At 47.4% G+C, this 23,795-nt stretch overlaps 1 protein-coding gene across 2 annotated transcripts in view; it reads left to right on the top strand.

Annotated features, from left to right (window-relative positions):
- The window catches only part of CLPB (ClpB family mitochondrial disaggregase), a 93,050-nt gene that overhangs the window by 4,220 nt on the left and 65,035 nt on the right, over window positions 1–23,795 (top strand). For both annotated transcript variants that reach the window (XM_072993393.2, XM_078390559.1), the window contains exon 3: window positions 20,449–20,535. In XM_072993393.2, coding sequence (XP_072849494.2) covers window positions 20,449–20,535 — 87 coding nt within the window. The remainder of the gene's footprint in view (window positions 1–20,448; window positions 20,536–23,795) is intronic.

Raw genomic sequence — 23,795 nt, 5'->3', positions numbered from 1 at the left:
GGCAGTAGTGTTCCCCCCCCCCGCCCGCTCTCCATGCTGAGAAGCAGGGCGACCAGGTGTGTAAGTAAGCTTACCTGCAGAGCCACATTTTGAGAGGCGTGGGGCTGCCATCCTGGCTTCAGCCACCCTGCAGGTCCTCCCAAGTGCTCACGGGGCCTCTTTCTCCAACTCCTTAAGGTCTGAAAGGTTGGGCTTGTTCCTAGAGATGTGTGCAGCTGTGCTCCAGTGGGTCACTTGCAGCGTTCCCTGTGATTCCTGGATCTGTGGGGCCTGCACAAACACACTGCTCTGTCTGCCTGAGAGGTGTCTGGCAGAGCAAGAAGGGTGGATCTCTCAAGCGCTGCGAAGCACAGGCCCTTGCTTTTGGGTTGTCTGGCGTGTTGCCAAAGACGGTGTCCTCTTTTCTGAGCTGGGCCCCTGAGGCAGCAGCCGTCTTTGCGCCTCATGACGGTGCAGTCCAGGTCTGGCTTCCATCACGGTTACTGCAGGCAGGGAGCCGGCAGGGATTGGCCCTGTTTCCAGGAAGTGGCATGGTTTTTGAGTGAGCCTGGGCCTGTTGGCCTCCTTCTCCTCCTTTGCTTTCCCAACCCATGCTTCTGAAGGAGGGAGGCCACATCTGTGTTGTTGTTGTTGTTGTTGTTGTTGTTGTTGTTGTTGTTGTTGTTGTTGTTATGGGCCATCACGTTGCCCTCTACTTAGGGGCCCCCTATGTCTGTAGCAGTGATTAGAAACTTTACCCTGGTTAGCGCAGTGCTCTGTTTGGCAGAGAGGCAAGGCATACATCGCACTAGTAAGGGAGGGTTATCAGGGCTAACTCTAACCGATTATCCTCGTCAAGCGAGGCACCACTGTAGGCTGTATTAAAGTCTACAATTCCATGACGTGCTGTGTATGTTCAAGGCAAATTTTTAATTTTTATTTTTTGCTGCATCTCTCTCTCTCTCTCTGTCTCTGTCTCTGTGTGTGTGTGTGTGTGTGTGTGTGAGTGAGTGAGTGAGTGAGTGAGTGAGTGAGTGAGTGTGTGAGTGAAACTGATCCAGGCTTATGGTTATTCTGACTTCTGTTGCATTGCTATGCTCCCATTCATTCTGCTAGATTGCAAGATACTTATATTTGCCAGCATACTGCACCTTTTTGTTTTATATCTTCAAATGCGTTTCTTACTTTTACTCATTACCACAAACTTAGTTTCTTTCTGTTTATTTGCACCTTTGCTGACTTCGTAGTGTAACTTTTTCAGATCATCTAAAAATTGACAGCACTATATTATCTGTATATGGAGTATCATTTGTAAGCGCCATTCACAGTGGCATCATTTGAATTTGCAAGTGCTTCTCTAAGGATGGTATTAGCATGCAAGTTGAAAAGCAGTGGTAAGAGAATGCATCCTTGTTGTAGTCTTTTTTTGGGGGGGTTATCTCATATATTCTACATCAGCTGAGCTTCACCTTTTACTGCAGCTTTTTGTTGTCAGTACAGGTTACCAGTTACAGTGGTGCCTCACTTAACGATGTTAATTGGTTCCATTTAAAAATCGTTATGTGAAAACATCATTAAGTGAAACACCATTTCTCATAGGAATGCATTGAAAACCGGTTAATCCGTTCCAATTGGAACGGATTGCCATCGTTCAGTGAAAATCGGCATAGGAAACATTGTTGAGTGAAACACGGTTCCCCAATTGAAATGCATTGAAGCCGACTCAGTGCATTTGAATGGGTTTGCGAAGTCCCTTTTCGCTCCTGTAAAAGTGTCTTAAACTGTTTGAAACCTGTTTTAAATGCTTGCAATCGCTAGCCCACCTCCTGAAATCTATGCAAACTTAATTTGGTGTTGTTCTGAATCTTTGTTAATTTTTGGTGAATTTTTTTATTCTCCATTGAAAGCCATTGGACGGACCAAACAGTTTAAGACACTTTTACAGGAGTGAAAACAGACATCGTTGAGTGAAAATCCCCCATAGAGAACATCGGTAAACGATGTGGAAAATTCCTAAAAGAAATCCATCGGTAAGCGAATTCTTCGTTAAGTGAGGCAATTGTTAAGCGAGCACCACTGTATCTCTTTTTAAAAAATATTTTGTTATCAGCTTGCTTTGTGTTGCCTTTTGTCAAAGATGTTTCCATGAGAGATGGTTTTCCCTTCCCTTCTCCTCCTCCGGCAGCTGCCCACTCAACGGCTGCACAGGCAGAATCCCCATCCTGCCTCCCTGTCTGAGTGGGTGGCTACTAGAGGAGGCAGGGTAGGGAAGTCTGTGCTCCTGCCCGGTCTGGACGGCCGCTGAAGAAGAAAGACTCAGGCGGCGCATGATGAATTGTAAGAAGGCCAGCTGGGCGAGAGATGAGGGGAGGGAACACCCAGCACCACTGACCAAATTCGTCAGAACAGGCTGAATGAATTGGTGCCCATCTCTGCCGAAGTGCATATGGACAGAGGACTACCCCTGTGCTTCTGTCAGACGTCTCTGGCTCCTCTTTTTGCTTCTTGTAAACTATGCTGTCTGCTGTTTTTAAGAGAATCAAATGTCCTCTTAAGTGCATTATTCTGTTATTCAGAATGTAGTTATCTGTTGTGTATTTCTTCTCCCACCGCTCGCATCTGTGTTAACGTCCAGTAGTGAAGGGCTGCAAGTGAAGAAGTCAGTGTAGGCCTTTCTGTCACACATTGGGTTTGATGACTAGGGTGTCCTATGGGGTGCTTACACCAGTTTCTTGACTTACAGCCGTTCTCGGAAACTTATCCAGTAGAGTTAGGCTGGCGGGCGCCGCGAACAGAAGTCTGGCTGCTCTTTGCCTTCAGTTTGCTTTGCCGCCTCAGCCCTCGTATATGTGTCCCTTCCTAGACCTGCAGCTCCCAGGATCCTGCAGCCAGTAGCCACCTGGGGGATTTGAGGTGTTGTAGTCCAACTCATCGGGAGGAAAGGCAGTTGAGGAGGGTTGTCCAGAGACCCTGGGTTGCATCTTAGCCTTCTGCCCTCATACAGTGTCCTCTTCTCCAACAGAAATCGGGTGGTGGTTATTTCTGGCCACGTGAGAGTGTTTCAACCCTGACTCTCAGTTATATAGAAGATACCCAACCGTTAACATTGAACTGTGCTTTTCAGAAGAAGTTTTAACTTGGTCTGTCTCTAGAATGAGCACCGGGCTGTTTCAGTGCTTGCAGGGATGAAAAAATACGGGAGCCTGGCGTTGATTTAGTTTGACTTAGAAGTTTCTCTCTTCTGAAGGCAGGGGCCTGGACGGGCCACGGGGCAGAAAGCGGGCACTCTCTTGGTCCGACGGTGTATGAGGAGCCGGCAAGCCATTTATTTCCCTTAAGATCGGGGCCAAAGGCGTTGCAGTGGTTGCAGCCATCCGGACAAAGCGGTGGGGGGGGGCTTGTTTTCCGCAAGTGTCAGCTGCCCCAGCTGTTTAACAGTAACCGATGGGGAGGAGAAGCCACCTTTTTAACGGGCTGGCAGGGAACAGAAGCTTTTGTTGTGGGCGAAAGTTCAAGTTTCCAGCTTCCTCTTCATCCACCTGTCAAGAGGGTGAAGGCGGTCGGTTTGCAGGCACTGAGCCCAAACTCAAACATGCCCTTTGGGCTCTTTCTTTCAAGCAGAGGCGACCCGGAGTCGCTCACCCAGAACTCATGGGATCGGAGGCCTGAATAGAAGCCCCATATGTCTGGGGGGGGGGGTCCGCGGTGGGGGAGGGAGCAAAGGGCCTGAGCTGCAGCCGGAGATGCCCAAAGACAAGCGAGCCTCTGGGTCATCTGCCTTCACTCCGGAAAGGAAGGAAGGAGGGGAGGGTCTGTTCTTTTTTTTTTTTTTTTTTATCACAAGGGACAAGCATGCCTCTGCACGAGACCGGAGATACCTGTTGCCTAGGACCCTGAGATCTCTGGCGCCCGCGGGGATGCTCCCAGGTCAGGATGCCTCTTAAAAGGTATCTTAGGCATTTGGGGGGGGGGGTTGTCAAAGACCTGTTTCTCCTCCTCCCCCTGCCCCAGTAATTTCTAAATAAGAACCTACTCGGGGTTAAGTGTTTTTTTTCTGTTTGTAGTAACAAGAACATAACTATTGTGCACCTGAGACACAGCATAATGGGGAATCACTTCATCAGCTTGTAGCACAAGTAAACTTTTAAGGAAACCTGTTTGAAAAGCAAGAATGATAGTTTTAGAGTAATGAGAAAACATTTTTAAAAAGCAACAGAGAAGAAACTAAATGCAGCTGTGTCGGGGTGGGTCTTGGAGCTGTTCCTGAGCTCTCCTGCTTACATCTCCAAAAGGGGTTCTCTGGGGGATTGCTGAGCAGCCAGGTGAATAAAACAAAATCAGTGATTTTAATAAAATAAAATTGTAATTTAAATCCACCCTGATGGGCAAGCCTGAACGTTTGTATAGACGGGATTCAAAATTTGACATTCTTCCTGCGAGGTTGCTGTTTCCTCAGTGGTATCAGAGATGCCTAATCATCTTCAACCCTGGCTTAGACATAAAACTATCTTATCATTCACTTAGATATCCCTGCCTCTGTGGCGTTTGTGTCAGTGCTTTGCATGTGCTTGAGTACGTGTGTGTTTGTGTGCGGATGCCATTTGGAAGCCATTTAGCAGAGCTCCACGGGCCTTATTTGGTTAAAATGTGGACGAGCATTCTTAAAAGATTGATCAGAGTATTTTATTTAATTAACAGTAAAATAACCCTGCAGAAAAATATATTTGGTTGTCTAGAAGCTGAACAGTGGCCGTCACTTTATTGATCTGTTGTGATTAAATCATGCTGGGGATATATTAATGATGATCACGAGTGCCCCAAACATAAAGTTCAGCCATTTCAGGAGGCTGCTAAGTTGCTCAGCCCCAATGTGCTGATTTTAAAAAATGCCCCTAATTGAAACGTCGATGCAAGTTCTGCTCTTTGAAGGCCCTGCGGTTGTTCGGCCTTCCAGCTTTCTTCATTCCATTCTTCCAGAGAAAAAGAGAGAGAGAGAGAGAGAGCTTGAAATGATTTGCATGGTGTTTCTGTCCATGTGCTCCCATCTTCTAACATGGGACTTCCTGCCACTGGTGAAGGAGAGTAGAGAGGCGCCACTGTAGCTTGCTGGTGGTGAGCAGCCCAAGCTTCTCTTGAAACATGTCTTCTTGAAACAGAGGGTGGCGCGTTGGAACCCTCCAGATGTTGTTGTTGTTTAGTCTTTAAGTCGTGTCCAACTCTTCATGACCCCATGGACCCAAGCACGTCAGGCCCTCCTGTCTTCCACTGCCTCCTGGAGTCGGGTCAAATTCTTGTTGGTCACTTCGATGACCCTGTCCAACCATCTCATTCTCTGTTGCCCCCTTCTCTCCTCTTGCCTTCACACTTTCCCAACATCAGGGTCTTCTCCAGGGAGTCTTCTCTTGAGATGGCCAAAGGATTGGAGCCTCAGCTTCAGGATCTGTCCTTCCAATGAGCACTCAGGGTTGATTTCCTTCAGAACGGATAGGTTTGGTCTCCTTGCAGTCCAGGGCACCCTCCAGAGTCTCTTCCAGCACCACAATTCAAAAGCATCAATTCTTCGGCGGTCAGCCTTCTTTAGGGTCCAACTCTCACTTCCATACAACAGTCCTGGAAAAACCATAGCTTTGACTATGCGGACCTTTGCTGGCAAGGTGATGTCTCTGCTTTTTAAGATGTTGTCTAGGTTTGTCGTCGCGGGTGTCTTTTAATTTCATGGCTGCTGTCACCATCTGCAGTGGTCATGGAGCCCAAGAAAGTAAAATCTGTCTCCAGATGTTGCTGGAATGCATCTCCTCTCCCCATCTCTTGGCTCTCCTGGGTCTAGCAGGACTTACTGTCCAGCAGCATCTGAATGGGTCTTTCTGAGCATTTCACCTGTGCTGGGCTGCTTTCCTCCCGTTGGCTCTTCTGTGCGCCCACCTGTGTCTTTAGAAGTCTAAGCAACAACTACCCTCAAGCGGAAAGAGGAAGGGCATGCATGGGTGAACTCTGTGGTTCTTAAACTTTATGACTTGGTATTTAATGCACAGGAAGTTCAAATTTAGGAGGCTGTTCTTAAGCCACTACAGCACTGTTTGGAGGTGGAGGTCTACTTTACTTTGTATGACTGTAGAGGGTGTTTAAACAAATCGCACATGTTCAAATGGTTTGATTCTGCAGGACTTTGGAATCTTGCAATTAATAGTATTTGCTTGGGGGGAACTCCAGGTTGGGGTGAGAGCCCATGGGGGCATAGAGAGGTCTGCCTGGAGTTTAGACGCACTAAGTCAGGGAAAGGTGGGATCGGTGTCTGGAAACATATTTTCTTCTTCTCCCATCTTTTGAGATCTTGGTTGCCCTGGCAGCCTTTTTTGGGGGGGGTCTAGTGGATCGCCCAGCTGTGCCCCTACCTTGAGACCAGGTCCCTCACCATGCTGGTTCATGCGCTGCTTGTCTTGAGATTAGACTACTGTAATGGCCTCTACGTGGGGCTGCCTTTGGGACTGCTGCGGAGACTGCAACAGGTCCAGAAGGCGGCAGCCAGACTTCTGAGTGGGGTTAGAAAATACTTGGCCGCCTTACGCTGGCTTCCTCTTGGCTTCTGTACCAGTTTCAAGGTAATGGTATCACTAACCTATAAGGCCCTAAATGGTTTGGGACCTCGATATCTGGCTGAGCGCCTCCTTCTAGCTAGGTCTTCCCGCCCTATAAGATCGTCGCAGGGCAGGGCGGCTGAGAGTTCTGATCCCGAGAGAGGCCCAGAAAACAGCCACTAGAAATCGGGCCTTCTCGGCGGGAGCCCCACAACGATGCCACTCTCTTCCGCCCGAAGTCCCCCTGGCCCCCCCCTTCCCTGGGCACCTTCAAAAAGCTACTAAAAACCTGGCTATTTGGACAGGCCTTCCCTGAACAAACAACGCCTTTCTGCAATAGTGCCCGATAATATAACATCTATCATACTGCCATGCTCCATGTTTTTATCTCTTTTTTACGCTTTTAATGGTATTTATTGCATTGTAATTTTATCTTTGCTTCACTTTATGATTTTTGATTTGCTGTTTTGTTACTCTGGTTTTTATACGGGTCTGCTCCCTGCCCAGCAGTGAGCCTGATCCAGATGGGCCAAAACGACCTTGAAAGCTGGACTGGAGAATTCTAGGACTCCCTCTCTGGGGGGGTGGGCTCCAGCATTCACACTTAGGCTACCTTTACAGAGTTTGTTCAGGCCCATGTGTCCACTTAATGCAATCAGTAAGGCTATCACAGTACATCGCTGGCCCAGTATATCTGGCAGTTCATACCCTGGATGTGGGTTTTCCTAGAGAGAGAGAGCAAGAGAGAGAGAGAGTGATTTCAGGCTGAGAGACGTAACTCTCTACCGTCCCCTGGCCATGCACCAGCCCTTTTTCTGTGAAGGGTGAGTAAAGAGTAGGAGAACTCCATTTCAGGGACAGAGGACTGGTTAAGATGTCCCGTCCTTAGAGACAGAAATCTCAGGGAATCCTGCAAAGCTCTTGGGTGTTTTCTTCTTCTTCTTCCAAAATGTGTAGCGTTGTTGTGGAACTGGGGGACAGAAAAGCCATCAGCATAATTGTACCAAGAACCCACTCTCATACCGGGGAACCCGCGATAGCTTACGGAAGATCTGCAGGCAGGGAAACAAGGCCGGTCAACCATTAGAGTGGTTTAAGTCAAGGAGCAAGTAGGATCAAATACGAGTGACAGCCTCGTTACGTGGTGCTTGTAATTGCAGCAATTGAGGGTACAAAGAAGTCATATTTTGCTCCCTCAAGGACAACCTCAAGCGTTCGCCCAGCAGAGCTGTCTCCAAAGAGTGTGTTGGGACCCAGCTCAGAGAGGTTAGGAGGAGAACCCGTTCTCGCTTGTCAGGACAGATTTGTGCTGCCCTTTGAGAAGGAGGTTGCCTTTGTCCGTTGGAGACTTGAGGCTGCGTCCGTGTCGGCATCAGAGCAGGCATCCAGCGTGGTCCCTCGTTAGGCTGCTTGGAATCAATTTCAGTTTTTGCAGCTGGTGACGAGGACTGGATACCTGAATCTTGACACCCCCACGCCATGGAAGTTCTACCCTTGCCAGCTTGTGGCTCATAAAACTAACAGCGGTGAGTTGGCTGAGATGGTCCTGGTGGTGTTACAGGGCTTATTGGGCCTGGAGGTGGCAACGTCCACCTTGACAGAGGTCGTGCTGGGCCCTCTGCCGGAAATAACTTCAATATCCAGCGGTATGTGAGAACTACCATCCCTTTAACAACCTCCTTTTCTGGGGCGAGTTCCTGGAGAGAGTGGCAGTTGGACAAGCTTTGGATGTTCAAGGAGGAAATAGATGATTCTAGACCCATTTCAATCTGGGATTTGGGATCAAAACAGGGTGGTCACCCAGTAGATTCCATTGCTTCAGGAAAGAGTTGAGGGAGTACAACCTTGTAGATCCTCCAAGATCTCTGAGCGGCTTCTGAGATCTTATTGAAGTGGTGGTCTGGAATGAGAGTTGTAGGCAGTGCGTGCCGGCTGCTCCGCTTGACCATGCAGAGTCAGTGGCAAAGAGCGAGAGCGGAAGGGAGAGGTTCTCTTGGATGGCTGTCAAGCAGCCAAGCACTTCAGGACCCTGTTCGATCCCTTGTGTCCTTTGTACAAAGACCACTCGAGTGAGGTCTGGTCGTGCCGTTGGGTCCTGCTGATACTTTGATGGCACCAACTCCGTTTCTCCTTGTTGTTAGAGTCGAATGGAGGCCTACAGGGGTGGGAACAATCTCCAGGTGATGAAAGGGCTAAATGGGAGCCAGTTAACCAAAAGCGAATCCTGACAAAACACGCCAAGTTCTATGTTTTAGCGTTTACCCCGTCCACGAGCTGGGTAGGCAGCCTGTTCTGGTAGATGGTTGAGACTGAACAATCCCCAAAGGATCGGGTGTGTAGCTTGGGCCTCCTTCTAGGTTCATCTCTGCCTTTGGAGGCCAACAGGTGAACTCACTGGCACACACCGCTTTCAGACGGCTTGGGGCCAGCTTCTGTTGGTCTGCCGGTTGCAGCCATTCCTGGGGATGGACACAGTGGTTCATGCACCAGGTGACTTCCCTTGTAGACGGCTGCAATGAATTCTTCTTGGGGCTACCCTTGAAGATGACGTGAATGCTGCAGTGAGTGCCATATGTAGGAGCTTGTAGGAGCACCATTCTGAACCCACCGTTCTGAACGAACAGGCACTTCCCGTCTAAAGTCAAGATGTTGAGGATGGCTAATCACCTTGGAACCTGGGCATTTGAGGGAGTGCCACTCCCCACAGGTGCCTGTTTGGTCTTCAAGCGCCATGGGAGAGAGCCCTGCAGGTGCCCCCCCCCCAAGAGCATCCCGTGACCTGGTATACTCAGGTGTAGCACTTCACTTCCCAGAATCCTTTCACCAACCAGCATGGCTGTGCTGGCTGGCTGGGGCTTTCTAAGAGTGATTCTGATTTGCTACACGTTTCTCTGCTTGGAGCCCCCCTGATGCCTTATGCCAATTATTGTTTGTTTGTTTGTTTCATTCAAAATGTTTTTACCCCACCTTTCTCCTCGCCCCAGAAAAGGAGGTTGTTAAAGGGACCCAAGGCAGCTTACGGCATTGAAAGACAATATTTAAAGTTGAAAACAATGAGTATACAGCAGTGATTAACATCATTAAAAGATAATATGTAAAGCTAAAAAGAGTGAGGAAAGAGGCATCTTACTTATATCACTAAAAGACAATTTTAGAGCTAAGAACAATAAGAATAGAAATGTGGGTTTTTTTTTTAAAATGCGTTCTCAGAAATGGAAAATACAAAACTGGGGGAAAAAACCAATTTTTTTTTTTACTAAAAATCCAGTCAAAGCGGTAATACATAACAATTCACGATATGTTTCTAAAATTGGCTGTTTCTGGATTAGGCAACTTCCACAAAAAACAAATTCTTTCGCATTCCTTGCTTGCCATTATAGCTTTTCAAAACTGGTCAGGAGCTTTCAAAGTACTTAGAAAGTCTGATGGCGAAGTTGGGATAGGACTGAGTTCCCTTGTCAGGAGAAAGGCGACCTGTGAGTGTAAGACAAAGAAAAGCATCGGCCAAAATTGGGGGGGGGGGGGCCTGAGCAGGGATAGGAGGCCGGTTGTCTCTCTGGGGTGGGCTTTGGGGCAGAGCAAACAGAATGGGAGTTGTGGGCAGGAGGGGAGCCTCTGGGAAAGGGTGCTTACAGAAAGTTTCCTTTACTTCTTGTGGAAATGTGAACCTCGGAGAGGTGAGTGGTAGTTTGAAGGGACAGTATGAGTAGCATCAACACCACCTCCAAACCCCCCTCCAACCCCCCCCCGCCCGACCTTGAGTGCAGAATACATAATTCCTAGATATGGACTCTTACAGGTTTCAAATGACAAAACGGAGAACTTGCTTTTTTATGAAGGTGGAGGATGGGGAAAAAAGTGTACCTTTGTAAATTTAAAGTCGAAGAAAATACCAGAATATTACACAGGATAGTCTGTCTCACTGATGCATTGAACAATCCTGTTTCTAAGAAGAAAAGAAGTCGCTTGTGTTTACATTTTGTTTGGACCACATCTAATTTATGTGTTTATAATGTAATTATTAGTTCTCATTTTGTCTATATTGTGTTTTTAACAGGAACTAATAAAACATGTGTATGTGTTGTGTGTTTTTTGGACAAAAAGCAGGAGGCTTCTTCCATGTGAATATGTGCATAAGTCTTGAAAATGTTGTAAATGTTTAAAACAAAATTAAACCGAGATGCTGCTGTCTTCACTAAGCCATGGTAAAAGTTTATAGGCATATAAGGATCTTTGCCGTCTCCGTGTATGAATGAAAACCCATACAGTGAAAATGATATTCCTGAGATTCTACTGTGTATTTGGGTCTGCATGTGTGTATGCATGCTTGCAAACATAAAAATACAGTGGTGCCCCACATAGCGACGTTAATCCGTTCCAGATTAATCGTCGCTATGAGGAAACATCGCTAAACGGAACGGAAAAAGCCATAGGAACACATTAAACTTCGTTTAATGCATTTCTATGGGGCCCAAACTCACCGTTCATCAAAGTTCCTCCATAGCGTCGCCATTTTTGCGCCCTCGGTAAGCGAGGGCAGGGTGTGAAAACACTTGAAGCGGCCATTTTGGGCACCCGGCGGCCATTTTGGAACTGCCGATCAGCTGTTCAAAAAAACATTGCAGCGCAAAAATCGGCAAGCGAAACGCTTACCGCTCATCGCAGTGCAATGTTTTACCCATTAAAACATTGCAATGCGATCGCATTAGCGATCTAAAAAAATCGATCGCTATGCGGATTCGTCGTTAAATGATGCGCTCGTTATGCGAGGCACCACTGTACCAACATATAGTTTCTATAAGGCACCATAAGAATATGAACTGTGTTGACGGAGACAAAAATCTGATACTACAGTAGGTACCTATGAGGTTTATACCTTGTCGGTACAGCTTTTGCTTTAAAGTGGCATATTGACAGGGAATCCCAGATAAGGCAGCATGCTTTTACATCCCCACCACCCAGGAAGCTGAGTGCACGCTGCTCAAGAGATCTCTTTTATTAGAGATACCTGAAAAGGGTTCCCAGTGTGGCTAACGCATCATGTCCCTGCCAGGGGAATCTGCCGAGAGGCTCCTGGACTGGAGAAAGGCCATGGAGCAGGCCGCTCCTGAAGGCCCTGGGGTACTAAGACAGAGGATGGTGGGTTCCCTTTTGAGGAGGAGGCAAGGAAGGCTGCTGCAAACAGCATCTCCTGCTACTGCCGACTCCAGCCTGGCCTGGCTTTTGTGGCTCCTGCTCTGCCAGGCGCAGTTGACCATGGACAGCCGGGGCCTCTGCCTTTGGATCGCTCTCTCCTGACTGACTTGCCCTCTGTTTGGGATCTTTTGCCCTTAAACTCAGATTGCCTCTATCCTACTATTGGACGGATGTTGACCTGCCCTGACCCTGGGCGCTGATGGCCCAGGCTTTTTTAGACCGTCTGCTTTTATGAATAACAGCCCATGGTGCTGGAATAAGAAAAGACTGGCCCATCTTGACTCCACAGCCTCTGAATTTAGGGGTTCTCACCCAAGAGGCTTTGCTGGTCCTGCCGTGGGTATGTCGGGAGTTGAACCCAGAACCTTTGGATTGCAAAGCACAAGGCGTGCTGCTGACCTAGAAGGAGACTTCTGTGGTCAGTAAGCCACCAAGATGGCAGATTGGAAGGTATGGGCGCAGTCTCCTGAATTGACCATGCAGTTTTAAGCTGTGCTTCTTTAAAATTAGCCATCATAGAACTGAGTAGGAAGTTACCTGGGAATGGTAAGCCCGAGTAAGATTGTTCTGATGGTTTGTGCTGTGATGCTAATCAATCAAGTTTCCGCCGAGGGCTTCCAGATGGAGTGGCTGTGTTGACTCAGGCTTGCAGGCGCTCTGGAGACATCCGTCCACAAAGCGCATCCTTGTTATCACTATAAACAGCCCCATCTGCCCAGGGGATACCTGAGCTGACCATCCAGCAGGGCCAGTTCAGCTCTCTGGTTAGCCTCCCAGGCCGTATTCCTTTTCTTCTTTTCAGGCAAAGAAAAATACCTTTCGCTCTTGTAGTGATCTCTATCAGAGGACAGAGGTGCAGAGATCCGCTGGGCTGAACAGGCAGCCCTGAACAGTTCTCTTGGCCCTTTACAAACGGGAGGGCCTCAGGGCCATCACTCAGAAGCGAGAATATGGGGCTGAGTAGCATGTCTCTCCCTCCTCCGTGCACCTCTCTCTCTCAGAGACCTGCACATCTAAGGGCTTCCATGGGTTGAGAATGGAAGAGCCTTGCATCTGAGGCTTGCAGACAGAAAGGAAACGACTAACAGCAATGTTAAATTTTCTTTCATGTCCTCTTTCTTCAGTGGGATTAGGGAGGAGTGATGGTCTTTTCCCCTAAAGCTGTCCAATTCCAGAGTTATGCATGAGGCCCTCCTCCTTGTGCATACTCCCTCCCTCCCTCCCTCCCTTCCTGCCTGCCTTCCTGCCTTCCTTCCTGCCTTCCACCCATCATCATCTCATTCCTTCCTTCCTTCCTTCCTTCCTTCCTTCCTTCCTTCCTTCCTTCCTTCCTTCCTTCCTTCCTTCCTTCCTACCTACCTACCTACCTACCTACCTACCTACCTACCTACCTACCTACCTACCTACCTACCTACCTACCTACCTACCTACCTACCTACCTACCTACCTACCTACCTACCTACCTTTATATAAGATTTTGGCAGCCAGTGGCCATAAATTAAGTAGGCAGTGTAGGCATTTGCTGCTGAGCATTGAATTGTGTGACTTGGCAACAACAGCAAGTACGTGCGATAACTTCTTAACCACAGCAATTTGTCACCAAGATTTATGTGGATTACATTACACCAGCATAAAAATTTAAAAGGATTTTGGACAGTGGAACCTGGCCTTGGGAAACAGCATGCTATACAGTTATATATAGCCGCCCAGAGTGGTACAATATACTAGATGGCCGGGATATAAATTGAATGAATGAATGAATGAATGAATGAATGAATGAATGAATGAATGAATGAATGAATGAATGAATAAATAAATAAATAAATAAATAAATAAATAAATAAATAAATAAATAAATAAATAAATAAATAAATGATTTATGCAGGAAGATATCATAAAATGGTTTCTGTTGTGCTTGTACTTATTTGTTTATGTGGCCCCTTTGCACCCAAGGAGTGTAACATCTAAAATGCCACCATGGGCAGTGGTAACGGGAGAGGGGGTGGAAATAGGAAGTGTTGTCCTGTACACCCAGTGGAATCATAGAAATCATAGAATAGTGAAGCTGCAACGCCATGAAGTCCAACCCCCTGCTCGAGGCAGGAATCCAAATCAAAGTGCATCTGCCAAGTGGTTCTCTAAATTTCTCTTGAATGCCTCCAGGGTTGGAGCACTCAGCACCTCCCCAGGTCACTGGTCCCATTGTCATACTGCTCTGACCGTTAGGAACAGTTAATAACTATATTTTTGAAGCAGGGGCAATATCTCTTTGAGTTTCATAGTCTCAACCGTTTTATTACATTGCCCTGATTAAAATGGAAGCTGCTAAAGTGAATCAGCTGCAAACTCAGAAGTCCCAGAAGTTTGATTCCCACTCTGACTGTGAATTTATGCCAGGGCTGGTAACATAAGGGACATACTAGCTAACTAACTTCACAGGAGTTAGCAATGTTTGCCAAATGTTTGGAGCTCCTAAATGCACAGTGTGTGAAGTAGAAACGAGCCCTTGTTAGGGTAGATCCCCACCTTCATCATCATTGTTCATGTATGACCGGAGTTATATAGAGCAAGCTGTTTGATTCCGTCATCCGATACAGGCCAGGGGTGGTGCATATCCTCTATGCGCAGGCGAGAGGGGTGTGTGCATAGGACTGTTACATACAGCACTGATGTTACCTGTCTGTCATGGGTTTGGAGGGAAAGTTCCATCCTATGGGGAGTGGAAGGCGGGACATCAGGAGGAGGGGCTGTACTGTATAAATATGTGATGCCTGTGTGGTGAAGAGGAAGATACTGAGAGATGCTGGAGAGACACTGGGATGTGACGAAGCAGCAGCTGGGAAGAAGAAGCTGTTGTGGGAGTCTGTGTGTCAGACAGGGTACTTCTGTGTGTCAGAGTACCAACCTGATAGGTTCAGGTGTCTGTTGGTTAGCCAGAACTGATAGGTTCAGGGTCTGTGCTTCAAGTTAAGGGTTCTGTGTGAACCAAACTGTATGTATGGATGAGTGAGAATAAGCCACGTTACTTTATTTTATTCACCTGATCGTTTTATTTTTCCATGTGTGTATTTAAATAAACCTTATTCCTTATTTGTTTGAAAATCCATCCCTGGTCTGTGTGACTTCTTAAAGGGAATGGTTGGTGGCAGCTTAGTGTAACTGTGTGACATATCCCAGTAGGTCTGGGTTTGTCACATTGATTGGTGTCCAGCGTGTGGGATACGACTGGTCCAGTTGTCCAGTGGTCCAGCAAAGCCTTGGCAAGTGTGCCCAGAGCAAGGGGGGTCTAGTCAGGGACAGTCTGAGGCGCGTAGGTAATCTTCTAGGTGTACCTCACGGGGAGGTGCGCTAGTAGAAGAACGTGCCAACTGGGGAGACTTAGACTAAGGTGCTCTGAGGCAGCCTAGTTTTGGCGGGAAAAAGCTGAGGCAAAACTGCATAGTAACAGTGAGCTAGCTTGCCAGCTGAGAGGCCCAGCAGAGGGGGGTAGGCTCTGACTCGATACTGTTGCAAGTTAGTGCTGAAGAACAGCAGCAATCTCTAGGGAGAGCTGGTTCTGAGGCAAAAGGAAAAAAGTGGTCGTTTTATTTTGAGGCTTGACTTTTTAAAGCAGCCTGTTCTGAGGGGGGATTATGCCCTTGACTCGAAGCCAGATGGCCGAAATGAGTGAAGTGAAAGACCCCCAGATTGACCAAGGTTCTGAGGATGAATTTGGCTCAGTGCAGGGTGACAGCACAGGAGAGCAGAACCCAGAACTTAGAAAATTGCTCATAGCCCAACAGCATGAACTGAGGATGAGGCAATTCGAAATGGAGGAAAGGGAAAGAGAAGAAAGGGAAAGAGAGAAACAGCGGCAATTTGAAATAGAGAGAATGGAGAGGGAGGAAAGATTGGAGAGAGAGAGAATGGCGTTTGAATTAAGAAAACTGGAACTGATGAACCAGAACAATAATAATAATAGGGATTCTGAGGGAGGCCAACTGTCTAAAGCTGACCTGAAGAAATTCCCTGTGTACCACAAGGGAGATTGTCCTGAGGTGTTCTTTTCCTTAGTGGAAAGAGCGTTTGTGGACTTCTCAGTGAGGGAAACTGAGAAGATGACCATCATGCGATCTTTAATCAGTGGTAGCCTGGCTGAGGTCTATGCCGAGATGCCTGAGGAACTGATGAAAGATTTTGCAGAGTTTAAAAAACTGGTGTTTGCCAGACATGGGATAAATGCAGAGCAGCTGAGACAAAGATTCAGGTCCCTCACCAAGAAGCCAGAACAGACTTTTACCCAAGTGGGGGCCCAATTGGTGAGGCTGCTTGAGAAATGGCTATCGCAGGAAGGGACAGAGACCTATGAGCAGCTTAAAGATTTGATAGCGCTGGAACAGTTCTATTCAGTCCTGCATGGGGAATTGAAATTCCAGGTGAGGGAAAGGAAACCTAAATCTGTGGCAGCAGCCGCAGAGATCGCAGATTTTATTTCCCAAATAAGAAAGCCCTTGGGTGAGGGGAAATCTGTAGGTAAACCCAAAGAAACCTACAGCAAGTACTCTCAGGGACCAGGGAAAAGCCAGCAAGGGGGAGGGGCCCATGGTGAAGGGAAGCCCTCAGACATGAAACTAAGACCTCAGATTTTGGAGGGAAAACCAAAACAAGATGAGAGAGAATCAAAATACACCAGAAAATGTTATTTCTGTCAGGGAAAGGGTCATCTAATCTCAGAGTGTGAGAAATTAAAGCAGCTAAAAGGAATGGTGCCTCAGAATTCTAGTGGGACCAAGCCAAAAGCTGTGTTCTGTGTCCAGAAAGAGCAAGGCTCAGTCTCACTGAGGGAGCCTGTTGCCATGGCTACTCAGTCTGGAACAGCTACCTCTGCTGATCAGGCTGAGGAAAATGGTCCTCTTGTGGAGGTAAAGCGCTGCTTGCTGATAAAAACAGATTCTCAGTTGTTTGAGACAGCAGGGGTGGACGTAGGAATACTTGACCGTCAGTATAGGGGGCTGCGGGACACGTGTTCCCAGGTAACCCTGTGCCATCCAGATATTATTCCTAGGGAGTTTATAATCCCAAATGAGAGCATGAAGGTGGCAGGGATTGAGGGGCAGGTAATCTCTCTGCCAGTAGCAGAGGTACCTGTCAACTTTCAAGGCTGGAGGGGAGATTGGCGGCTAGCGATTTCATCGACTCTGCCAGCAGCCGTGCTCGTGGGAAATGACCTGGCTGAACATGTGAAACGGGTGCTAGTGATTACACGCTCACAAGCCACCACAGGGACAGTTCAGGGGGGTAATGATGAGCCAGAGACGGAAGCAGAGGGGAGTTCAGAAGCTGTGGTGGAAACCTTAACCACAGACAGCAGATTTGGACAGGAGCAAAAGGCAGACGCCACTCTCCAAAAGTGTTTTGAACAGGTGACTGACGCCCAGCTAACACCTGAAACCCCAGTGAGATTTCTGGAGGAAAAGGGGATTTTATATAGAGAGGCCCTGAGGAATATCTCAAAAGGGGGAGATGGGATCAGAAGTCAGCTGGTGGTACCTGAAAAGTATCGCCCCATGATCTTACAAAGGGGTCACTCTGACATGTCTGCTGCACACTTAGGGGTGAAAGGGCCCCTTGATTTGATCAAACAAAATTGGGAGCAGATCACCCAGGATGACCCACAAGACGTTGTGACTTACATAGACACCTTGATGAATGACCTAAGGAGAAATCTAGAGCTGGCAGCAGAAAACCTGCAAGCTCAGAAGGTCAGACAGAAAACATGGTATGACCACAAAGCTAGAGAGAGGCACTTTGACCCAGGGGAGGAAGTGCTTTGGCTTAGGCCCTGCAGAGAGAATAAGCTGCAGCTCAAATGGGCAGGACCATATAGGGTCATTTCCAAGATGTCAGACCTGAACTACCTAATAGAGCAGGAGGAGAACCAAGCAAGGAGGGTGGTTCATGTGAATGCCCTAAAACCCTACTACAGAGGGGAACAGAGGGTTTTATTCGCGATAAAAGCAGCTGAGAGTGAGGAAGCGGAATTACCCTTCTGGGAGGGTAGAGGGGAAGTAAAATACAACCCAGAGGAGGTAAAGATCAGTCCTGCACTCACCCAAGACCAGCAGCAAGAACTAAAAATGCTGCTTAGTAAATATCAACAGGTGTTTTCCAACAAGCCGGGGATAGTGAAGGGAGTGATGCATCGGATCCACACAGGGGATGCACCCCCGCAGGCAGTATCCCCATACCGAGTAACGGGACCCTATAGGGACAAGGTGCGGAAGGAGCTGGACGAAATGCTGAGGGAGAACATAATCGTCCCCTCTTCTAGTCCTTGGTCCTCTCCGATAGTCCTTGTGGACAAGCCTGATGGGAGCATTAGGTTTTGTGTCGATTACAGGAAATTAAACCGTGTAACCACTCCTGATGCCTACCCAATGCCCAGGCTGGACAACCTGATTGAAACCATAGGGGGTTGTCGGTTCATTTCATCATTGGACCTGGTAAAGGGATATTGGCAATTAAGAATTGATCCCAGGGATCAAGAAAAGACTGCCTTTTGCAGCCCTTTTGGTCTCTATGAGTTTCGAGTCCTGAGCTTTGGTCTCAGAAATGCACCAGCCACATTCCAAAGGCTGATGGACCAGACCTTGGCAGGGCTCAGTGACTTTACAGTGGCCTACATTGACGACATAGGGATCTTCAGTAATACCTGGGAAGATCACCTGATACACCTGGAGTTAGTGCTGCAGAGGTTAAGTGCAGCAGGGCTAACAGTAAAGGCCAGCAAGTGTCAGCTGGGTAGCCCAGAAATAAAATACTTGGGTCACATGGTAGGGGGAGGAGTGATAAAACCCCTGGAGGCCAAAATAGAAGCTGTTCGTGATTGGCCCAGACCCAACACCAAGAAAAAAGTCAAATCATTTCTTGGGTTGGTGGGCTACTACAGAAAGTTCATCCCGAGGTTTAGCGAGATTGCGGCTCCGCTGACCGATCTGACGAGGAAGACGGCTGATGACCGCATCCCGTGGACCAGCGACTGTGAGGCGGCGTTCCAGAGGTTGAAGGAGGCGTTAATCAACTATCCTGTCCTGCGTGCTCCAGACTTCGACCGGGAGTTCATCATCTACACCGATGCATCTAACAGCGGGGTAGGAGCAGTTCTGTGCCAGGAGGATGAGAATGGTGACCAGCATCCAGTGTCCTACCTGAGTAGGAAACTTCAAAAAGGTGAGAGACATTTGGCAACCGTGGAGAAGGAGTGTTTGGCCATAGTCTACGCGATCCAGAAGGCTAAGCCTTACATCTGGGGAAGACATTTTATTCTGTGTACTGACCATTCACCATTGCAATGGTTAAAGACAATGAAAACCCACAATAGCAAACTTATGAGGTGGGCTTTAAACCTACAGGACTATGACTTTGAAGTGAAGGTGGTCAGAGGGTCAGTGAACTGTGTTGCTGACGCCTTGTCAAGAAGACCTGAAGAATGAAGACGGCGAAAGAACATGGACTATGTGTATATATTGATGACACAAAGGTTAAATGTACCTGGTTTTTCTGAATTTGGTTTGTATGAATAAAGGTAAAATTGATGTAATGTATATGGTAAATGTTTAAATGCTTAATTGCTATGGTTAACTTAGAATGTAAGTATGAGTAAGTATAATATGGTATGTATAACTGTTGTTGTGTATTTTATACAGGTTGTTTTTTGGTGAAAAGCACGTTAGCTTTCCCCCTACAAAACAACTTATAAAGAGGGGAGGTGTTACATACAGCACTGATGTTACCTGTCTGTCATGGGTTTGGAGGGAAAGTTCCATCCTATGGGGAGTGGAAGGCGGGACATCAGGAGGAGGGGCTGTACTGTATAAATATGTGATGCCTGTGTGGTGAAGAGGAAGATACTGAGAGATGCTGGAGAGACACTGGGATGTGACGAAGCAGCAGCTGGGAAGAAGAAGCTGTTGTGGGAGTCTGTGTGTCAGACAGGGTACTTCTGTGTGTCAGAGTACCAACCTGATAGGTTCAGGTGTCTGTTGGTTAGCCAGAACTGATAGGTTCAGGGTCTGTGCTTCAAGTTAAGGGTTCTGTGTGAACCAAACTGTATGTATGGATGAGTGAGAATAAGCCACGTTACTTTATTTTATTCACCTGATCGTTTTATTTTTCCATGTGTGTATTTAAATAAACCTTATTCCTTATTTGTTTGAAAATCCATCCCTGGTCTGTGTGACTTCTTAAAGGGAATGGTTGGTGGCAGCTTAGTGTAACTGTGTGACATATCCCAGTAGGTCTGGGTTTGTCACCTACTGGGATATGTCACAAGGACATATGCAGTTGTGCCCCACTGTCCCTATTTCACACATCCTGGTAGCAGCAGGCAGAGTGGAGGAGGAGCAAGAGGTCTTTCTAGTCCGGCCTTCTCTTCCCATGGCGGTGACTCTCATAGCCCAGGGAAGCCACAACCAAGGCATAAGGAAGCGCAGCAGCACCCCGTCTGTCCTCTGATCCTGGGTGTGGCATGGAACTGTTACGATGAGTAGCCTCTGGTACCCTTGTGGGTCTGGGATGCAGGGCTAGATGAGTGAGCCCAGTTGGCCTGTTGAGGCTTAGCCACAGAGTGCCAAAATCTGGTTTGTGAGTCAACGCAAACCGGCACATTGGCTGTCTTGCTAATAGGCGCGGTGTCTTTCTTTCTCTTTCTTCGCTCCAGGTTGTTGCAGGAAGGAGCCAGTGTAAATGCTCGACACAAGCTCGGCTGGACAGCTCTAATGGTAGCAGCCATAAACCGAAATGCCACGTAAGTGTGGAGTTTTAACACACGTAGGCCTACAGATCTGTGACAAGCTTCTGTCAGTGCTTTCAAGCCAGTTTACTATTTGAAATCTTAAGCCATAACTCCAAATAGTGAGTGCAGTGGTTAAAGCAACTGAATAGCAGCACGATGGCCAGAATCTGCACCAGCCAAAGAAATCCACCCTTTGTGAGTCTGCTTGGATAAAATATTTTGGGGTTCCATCAAAAGCAGGGGCAAAATGTTATTTGGCACACAGATTGGCCAAATGAGAAAAACAAAAGAAAATGAAAAAACACCAAAGTGAGCATAGGAAATGAATGCCACACTTTAGCCTGTGTCCCCGTATGAACCTTCCCAGTCTCTAAGATCTTGAGAAGCGGCCTTCCTCTGTTTCCCGTCACGAACACAGGCATGGTCCATGGGGACAGGAGAGAGGACCTTCTCTGTGGCTGCTCCCAGGTTGTGGCAATGCTCTCCCTCGGGTAATCAGCCTGGCCCCCTACCTTTTATCCTTCCACTGACAGTCAAAGACCCAACTCTTCGGGTAGTCTTTTAAGAACTGATGCAGTCCCTGGATGCTGGTAGTTGTTCTTGTATCCTCAAAGTCTGTTTTTTAAATTTTAAATGCTTTTAAAATAATTCATGGGCTTTTAATTATTGTTGCACCTTTTTATTGTTCTTTAATCTGTAACTTCTCCTGCCAACCTAGCAGTTCGAAAGCATGTAAAAATGTGAGTCGATAAATAAGTACCACCTCGGTGGGAAGGTCACGGCGTTCTGTGTCTAGTCACGCTGGCCACGTGACCACGGAAACTGTCTACAGACAAATACTGGCTGTATGGCTTGGAGACGGGGATGAGCACCGCACCCTAGAGTCGTACACGACTGGACTAAATGTCAAGGGAAACCTTTTACCTTTTAATCTGTCATTTATTGCACTTTCGGTATTGGTGGTTTTAAAATTGTGAGCCTCCTTTGGTCCTCTCACCCGAAGAAAAGCGGGTGTTCGAGAAGATGAGGCCAGCCTGGGAGAAATGGCTTCTGGTTTTAAAAAACAGGGCCTGGCTGCTCCCTGAAAGCCAACAAAACTGCAAAGTTTCTGCACAGTCCCACGTCGTAATACTTCATGAAACACTGTAAATCCATTACCATGGACTAGATATTAAGGTCTTCAAGACAGGCCCCTTTAACCACAGCAGCACCTGCAGAGTCCTGCCTCAGAGGCTCTGCTCCAGCTGTGGTCTGTCCTCCTCTCGGCGCGAGCATCCGTTCCCTATTTGTCCTGCTTTCGGGAAGGCTACAAAAACCCAGCTCTTAAATCGGGCACCTTAAACTGTTTTGATGTTAACTGATCAGCACCGAGTTGATCATTTAGGATTTTGTTTTCTTTATTTTCTTTGTTTTCTATTTGCTTGTTTTGGATTTTTAAACAAATGTTTGTGAGCTGCCTTGAATGCTCATTTTTTCCTGGAAGGTAAAGGTAAAGGTTCCCCTTAACATTTAGTCCAGTTGTGTCCGACTCTAGGGCGCAGTGCTCATCCACGTTTCCAAGCTGTAGAGCCAGTATTTGTCCATAGACAGTTTCTGTGGTCACATGGCCAGCGCGACTAGACACGCAATGCCATGACCTTCCCACCAAGGTGGTACCTATTTATCTACTCGCATTTTTACATTCTTTCGAACGGCTAGGTTGGCAGGAGCTGGGACAAGCGACGAGAGCTCCCTCCATTGCGTGGATTAGACCTTATGACTGCTGGTCTTCTGACTCTGCAGCAGAGAGGCTTCTGCAGTTGAACCTGCAGCGCCACCACGTACCTTTTCCTGGATAGCAAGATAAAAATATGTAACCAATAAGTGGGAACCATTATTAACTATTAATAATCCAGTGCTACGAGTGTGCACTGTGCTTTTCTGAATAAGGAAACAGATGGTCCTGTCCTGAGGACCTGACAGTTGACAATACTGAACAGAAGTGGGGGGAGAAGATGATGGCAATGGAAAACTATGGAAGAAGAATAGACGTCTCATTCTGACGCACAGTTGATGAAGAGGACTCTTGCCAAGAGTACTCTTGGGAGGAAAGCAATGACAAACCTAGACAGCATCTTAAAAAGTAGAGGCATCACCTTACCAACAAAGGTCCATATAGTCAAAGCTATGGTTTTTCCCGTAGCAATGTATGGAAGTGGGAGCTGGACCATCAAGAAGGCCGACCCCTGAAGAATTGATGCCTTTGAATTGTGGTGCTGGAGGAGACTCTTGAGAGTCCCCTGGACTGCAAGGAGAACAAATCTATCCATTCTGAAGGAAATCAACCCTGAAGGAAATAAACAGATCCTGAAGCTGAGGATCTCCAATACTTTGGCAGTCTCATGAGAAGACTCCCTGGAAAAGACCCTGATGTTAGGAAAGTGTGAGGGCAAGAGGAGAAGGGGACGGCAGAGGACAAGATGGCTGGACAAGGTCACCGAAGCAACCAACATGAATTTGACCCAACTCTGGGAGGCCCTGGAAGACATGAGGGCCTGGCGTGCTCTGGTCCATGGGGTCACGAAGAGTCAGACAACGACTAAACAACAACAGTTCTTGCCAATGGAAGCCAAAGGTCCCCATTAACATGTTAATGTGCCACAAGCTTCTGTGTTGTTGTAAATGGAGGGACCCTAGTTGAGCTCACAAATTAAGAGAAGAGGGTATTCAATTCCAAACCCTGTATACACACACTGCCAAAATTTGGGGACCCTCCAAAAAACTGAAAGTAAATTCCAGGTTACTTCCCTTTGGTGTGCTTTCTTCAAGACGTCATCAGTGCTTTAATATCTGTGGGCTTCCACCTTGCAGAGAAATGCTTCAGAATCTTCTGAGGTTTTGGTGGTAGGCGTGAAAGGACCGTCCCTCTGTTCAGAACTCAGATGACGAAGCAGCAAGGCAGCAGTCAAACCGCAGTTGCCAAAGAGAGGGGATGAAGGGCAGGTCATCACTCAAAGAAGCAGCCCTAGAGGAATGCAACTTGTTCTTTCATTGTTTTGGTTTCTTTGCATCCTTTGTACGGATAGTGACTATTGAGATGACCAGCAAAGACTCATGGAGGGAGGCTAGCTGGCACCTGTGGGGAATGGCAGGGGAAGCTATTCTGCCGAAGGAAGCATCCTTCAAAGATCTGGTCTCAAGATGATAATGCTGAAGAAAAGTCAGTGCTTGTTGCCAAGGTAGGGTGTGCATGGGATCCTTCCAAGCCTGTGTTGGGAGAGGAGGAAATCTGG

The sequence above is a fragment of the Pogona vitticeps genome, chromosome 3 (genome assembly GCF_051106095.1).
Source record: "Pogona vitticeps strain Pit_001003342236 chromosome 3, PviZW2.1, whole genome shotgun sequence".
Taxonomy (NCBI): domain Eukaryota; kingdom Metazoa; phylum Chordata; class Lepidosauria; order Squamata; family Agamidae; genus Pogona; species Pogona vitticeps.
The sequence above is the reverse complement of the archived record's forward strand: the minus strand, read 5'-3'. Positions and strand labels throughout refer to the sequence as shown.